This window comes from Muscardinus avellanarius (genome assembly GCF_963383645.1).
Source record: "Muscardinus avellanarius genome assembly, chromosome: 2".
Taxonomy (NCBI): domain Eukaryota; kingdom Metazoa; phylum Chordata; class Mammalia; order Rodentia; family Gliridae; genus Muscardinus; species Muscardinus avellanarius.
The window spans coordinates 11,570,216-11,576,215 of NC_137787.1; the positions used below are offsets into that span (position 1 = coordinate 11,570,216).

Genomic DNA, 6,000 nt, shown 5'->3' on the forward strand with positions numbered 1-6,000 from the left:
AGGAGCTAGGGATGCAGCAGCGAATTAAAGAGACAAGGTGTCGGTTCTTAAGGAATTTACATTCTGTGCAAAAGAGGCAAACACTGAAAACATAAAAAATAAAGCATCAGATGATGAGAAACATAATAAAAACATAAAAGTCACAGAATGAGAGCAACGAGGAGTATCTGAATGGATGGTAAAGGAAGGTCTCTCTTGGTATGGTAACACTGATTGAAAGCAAACAAAAAGCAGCCATGCCAAGGTCTACGGAAAGCTGGGTCCAACAGTGAGTAAATGTTCATTCTTGAAGTCTTAGAAGAACAGTTAAAGAAGTCTGAAGTCTAGCGAGGGCAGAAGAGCGAGGTGCTAAGAGCAAGTCAGCAGAGCAGGTTCAGCCAAATCCTGCAGGTTGCAGACTTCATTCTATGCGTAACAAGAGGTGATGGGAGATGTTTAATTCCGATCCCACTGGCTGCTAGTGACAGACTGAAAGGGATGAGGGTGAAATCCAAGAATCCAATTGACAGAGCCATTGGAGTCCACTCAGACATGATGGTTGCCCAAGAGAGGATTGGGCTAGATTGGTATCTGGTAGAGACGTTGTATCACTGGGCCATGGTGAGAGAGAGAGTCTGATGGATTCACATAGTATCTTGGAAGTAGAGCTGACAGAACCTGTTGACAAAACGGATAAGAGACTGCAGTGGCAGATCGCAAGGGAGAAATAAAGGCGGACCGCCAGCGTTTCTGCCAGAAAAACTAGATGCCTGGTGAGGTCACTGGCTGATGGGACACAGCTGGAGAGAGCAAGGAAATTAGGATGGAATCTGAGAAAACCAATCCTAAGATCTCCATCCACCAACATTCTGGCTAAAATGTTAAGCAACAGCCGGCTGCGTTGCTGGGAAAGTGAGCCTTCACCCTTAGCGTCTGCAAGTCCCACCACCCTTCATAAAGCTACCTTAAATCAAACTGCTCCAAAGGGGCCAATCTTACCCTCCTTTGAAATATGTATGCCACTTCTCATCCAAACTTTTCATTGGGCCAGTGCACACTGGTCATCTGCCGCTTCGTAGCAATTTTTGCAGGCCTTACTTGATATCCCTTTTATTTTTAATACGAGTTCTGAATTCGAGGTCAAGAGTTCTACGTTTGTCCCTAAGAAGCTGGATGATGGTCACTTCCTCTAAAAGTAACCACGTTCTCAGCTCTGAACCAAGGGACAAGGAAGTCCCACTGTATCTACATATACAACTCTGCATTTAATGAGTTTGCCTCTTAATTACTTAACTCAGTGAAATGAAGGACGAGGGCTTTCTTTACAGTGGCCCAGCAAGAGGCACAAAGCTGTAAGCAGTAGAGTCTAGCTAAATGGGGTCAAGGATCAGCAGAAACTGGAATAGTCACTAACGTAAAGTGCTTTTCTAGGTATTTTTTTCTTTCCATACTCCATATGCCTTGATTTGGCCTTTTTGGTGCATCTCGAATTAAAAGCAGATCGTCTATCATCTTCCCTTCCAGAAACTTAAATTTCAGAACATCCCACTCATCACCTCTCCGGCCCTATCCCGCCCTTATCCCTGAAGTGACCGGAGAGCATTAAATCTCAAAGTGTAAAGACTTTCTAAAAGGAGCAGGGTCCGGGATCTGACCCACTTCGGGAAGCAGGCGCTCAATTTCCTGCGCTCCCGGGCTCACTCACCTGGACTCGCCGCCCCTGGGGTCCGCGCACCCTCCCCCGCCCAGAGCCTCCCAGCCTGGGAGTCCAGAGCTCCACGAGAAGAAGGAGCCTGTACCTGGAGGATAATACCGGAGAAGGAGGCTTTTGAGCTTCATTTTCTAGCTCTCGGGTCCCAGGACTAAGGGCTTAGTAGCCATGGAAACGGCCAAACAGCAGCGGGTCCCGGGCGCGCATGCGCAGGAGGTTCCGCGCGTTTCTCAAGCGCTGAAAGCGATCTGTCTGCGTTGTCAATCCTCAGCTCTCAGGGTAGGCGGGTCCACCATATCTCTTCGTAATTCCCTACGGTGGTTGACTTCTTTTTATTTCACTTTTTTTTTTTTTTTTGGTACGGGGGATAGAACCCAGGGTCATTCTACCTCTGAGCTGCATCCCCAGACCTATTTGGAAACAGGGTCTCGCTAAGTTGCTGAGAGCCTCACTAAGTTGCTGAGACTGTCTTTGAACCCGCGATCCTCCTGTCTCAGCCTCACAAGACTGGGATAACAAGCATGTGCCACCACACCCGGCTCACATTACTATTTGTTTATTCATCGATTCATTTATTTATTTCGGCACTGGGGATTGAATCCAGGGAGGGACATTCTACCTTCATGCTAAATCCCATCCCTGTTTTTTATTCTTCATTTTAAAATAGGGTCTCACTAAGCTTTAGAGGGGCTCACTAAGTAGCTGATGCTGGACAGGAACTTGGCAACCCTCCTGTCTCAGCCTCTCAAGTACTGGGATTTTAAGCATGTGCCACCACACCTGGCTTTTACTTCACTTTTTCTAAGTGTAATTTAAGAGAAAAATCTAGTTACCCCTAATCTGATCTCCACCCTCCTGTCTATGGGACAAAAATCCCCCTTCATGGTCACCTACCCTTCACCCTCCCTCTGTTTCCAGGGCTTTCTGACAGACCCCTAATATGTTCAGTGCTTTCAATTCTAGGTAGAGGATTTTTCCTCTAGTTCCTTGAACAAGCATGTAGGAGTGGTTCCTTTGCTGCTTAAAAGGGCAGTTCTTCTTTTGCCAGCCTCTGGCAGACTCAAGGAGTTTAGCCCAAGTCCTCCCACATAGAGACAGCTCCCTGGGGGACCACCACCCTACCATCAGATCCAGATCCTCCCTTGCCCACTCTGAACACTGACTCTTGAAGTCAGGTCCAGTCTTCCCAGAGCCCATGCCCAGCAGGCTCCTCGGGTCCTGATCTGGTAGCCCAGGAGATCTTTTGTCAAACAGGCAGCCTAAGTCCTTCTATCCTTCCTTTCTAGAAGATAACAGAGCTGTATCCAAATGAAGTGATGCTCCCTCCAGAGAGAAGTGAGTAAAATTCTCAAGGACCAGCACATGTCTCTGGGCATTAGCATAAAGTGAGGTTAAAGCCGTGATTCACTGGTTCACCATCTGCTCATTGCCAGAAGCTAATGAGAAGGAATTGTCTGCCCTATATCACCACCCAGTGCAGAGCCATTCGTTTTAAACGAATGACAAATGGAAATTCGCAAACACAAAAGTCGTACATTACTTGGAAGATGGATGTTCATCCCACTGTGTGGCTGACCTTGGTATGGCTGCTCACAAGGTTACTCTAGAGACCTGCCTGAAGTCATGTAATAAGTTTAATAGCCAGGCACATGCCTATAATTCCAGTAAAGGGGAGCCCGAAACAAGAGCATTGCAAGACCAGCCTCAGAAACTTAGTGAGACTCTCACCAGCTTTTCAAGACCCTGTTCCAAAACAAAACAAAAAAGTTTTTTTTTTTTAAGACTAAGGGTGTAGCTTAGTGGTAGAACACCCCAGAGTTCAATCCTCAGTACACACACCAAAAAAAATTAATGAAGTAATAGAATCCTATGTAGTTTTGACCACTGACTCACAAGAATGACAACTGACATTCATAAAGATTTATGAATACAAATATAATATTCAACTTCAGGTCTCTTCCTTGCAATAGACCGTTGTCCGTGCCTCCTCCAACTTTATATGTTGAAATTTGAACCTCAAAGGTGATAGTTTATGAAGTGGGGACTTTGGAAGGTAATCCGCTCATGAGGACGGGGTTCTTATTAAAGAGTCCCAGAAAGCTCTCCAGGCCCCTTTCTGCACGGTGAGGATGCATCCAACGAGGTGTGAGCAGAGTGCAACCCTGAAGAGGGTCCTCACAAGAACTGAGCATGGTGAGACCCTGGACTCAGACTTCCAGCTTCACAATCCATGACAAATAAAGTTCTCTGTGCAACCAAAATCTACGGCACTTTGTTGTAGCAGTTTGAACCAGACTTTCTGGGGATTTCCTGCCTTGGACACCCAGGAACTAAGCAATTCATAGTATTAATTTCACTCCCCAAACCAGTCCAGGTGGAGTGAAGTCCCTCCAGGCACTGGTCCTCAAAGTGTGGTCCCTAGAGCAGCAGCATCACCTGGGAACTGGTTAGAAATGTACCTTCTTGCCTCCCACCGCCCCCAGACATTCTGAGTCAGAAGTGCTAATGGTGAGGCTCAAAAATCTACCTGAAACACGGACTCCCGGTGTTTGTACTGAGGGGAGAAGTTTGAGAACCACTGTGCTAGCTAAGTAGGTTACACTGCCTTGGCCAGAACTGAGAGAGTGAAACTGGGCCCTGTCTCCACAGTTAAGCCTTTGGTGTATTGTATTCTAAAGTCCTTCTGAGTTTCAGGGACAGTGTCTTCACATATTCTAATGTGAATGCGACCCAGAAATTATGTGGGAAGAACATGACTTCTCTACATAATCGGGTTTCAGGTGTCCTAGTGCACCGAGAAAAGCCAGGGGACACTGAAAGAGGGATAAGAAGGTCCCTGGGAGGTGAAGAGGGTGAGATACCTTCTACAAGTAAGAAAAGCAAGCCGGGCGTGGTGGCGCACGCTTGTAATCCCAGCATTTGGGAGGCTGAGACAAGAGGATTGCGATTCAAGGACAGCCTTAGCTACTACTTGGTGAGGCCCTTTGCAACTCAGAAAGACCCTGTTTTAAAATAAAAAGAATAAAAAATAGGGCCGGGGGTGTAGTGTGGAGGTAGAATGCCCCCGGGTTCCATCTGCAGTATTGCAAAAGAATAAATAAATAAATAAATAAATAAATAAATAAATAAATAAATGTGAGAAAAGCAGAGAAAGAAGAGGAAAAGAAGAAAAGAGGGAAGAGTCAGCCTGAGGGATCCAGAATTAGCATCAAGGCTGAGCAGTATGGACAGAAGTAGCCCTTCCATCTATGGCCACGCTTGGTGGATTCTATCTAGCTCCACTGCTCCTGCAGAGAGTCATAGCATCAAAGACAGGATGATAGCACCAGTGTTCAAAGCCCTCACTGAGAGCAGCAGATAAAAAGACAGGCTCAGTTCCATCCTGGAGAGAAAGATGGAAGAAGACATGGATGTTCTAAGCCTGGCAGGAGAGACCAGCCGTATACAGGGGTTATAGGTGACTTTATTGCGGCAGGTCCCAGAGCAGAGGGACTGCGTCATGCAGGGTCACATGACGACATTGTTTTTTACCCTCGGCCCATGCCTGCCTTCGCTGCCTGCAGGACTCAGAAGCATCTGATCTTACCTGGAGCTCAAACCGACAGGACTGGGGGCCACTTAATGAATCATCCAGTAAATACGTATTGAGGAGGATCTACTGGTGCCGGACCAATGCAAAGTTACAGGGATCAAAATCTAAAAAACATTTATAGGGAAATCCTTCCTGGAAAGAACCAGACTTCAAGTGGGCTTGAGGTGATGAGATGTATTGAGGGGGAGCCCCGAATTTGTATTCGCTAATTGGATAACTCTGGGACAAGCAGGTCACACCAGCAGGGTGATAGACAGTAGCCTTGCCACTTGTTCGTTGGGGCAGAGTGCCTAAGTTGGAGCCCGGCTCTGCCATTTACCAGACCTGGATCTTGAGCAGGGTCCATAAGCCCTCTGGGCTTCAGTTTCCTCATCAGAAAACTAGAGATGGTCATGGAATCCAGTTCATAGTTATTGTTGCTATGAGTCTGATTTGTTTGGAATTACTCTGAAAGTATTAGGGATAGTGGTGACCATAAGAGGCCTGGGTATCCTATATGTGCTTGAAGCTGGGGAAAGAGTACACGCATATTGTTTCCACTGAATTGATAATTCTCTAATAATCACCTCCATGGATTTGGAATCTTCTTTGTGGATTTGGAAACTCCATGGATTTGGAATCTTTCTTTTTTGACAAGTGTGTCTTAGTAATTATGCTCATTGGTATTAGTATAATGGATATAAATATTAAAACCATTGTGTCCATTCCTTAAGACATA

General features: G+C 46.1%; 1 protein-coding gene across 2 annotated transcripts in view; it reads right to left on the reverse strand.

The window, feature by feature from the left end:
• The window catches only part of DAW1 (dynein assembly factor with WD repeats 1), a gene marked incomplete at both ends in the record, with an annotated part of 42,499 nt that extends 40,630 nt beyond the window's left edge, over positions 1 to 1,869 (reverse strand). The window contains one exon of one of the 2 annotated variants that reach the window (XM_080689736.1): positions 1,779 to 1,869. In XM_080689736.1, the coding sequence (XP_080545862.1) occupies positions 1,779 to 1,818 (40 nt within the window). The remainder of the gene's footprint in view (positions 1 to 1,778) is intronic. The other variant, XM_080689735.1, reaches the window with a different exon arrangement.
• Between the last annotated feature and the right edge of the window lie 4,131 nt (positions 1,870 to 6,000).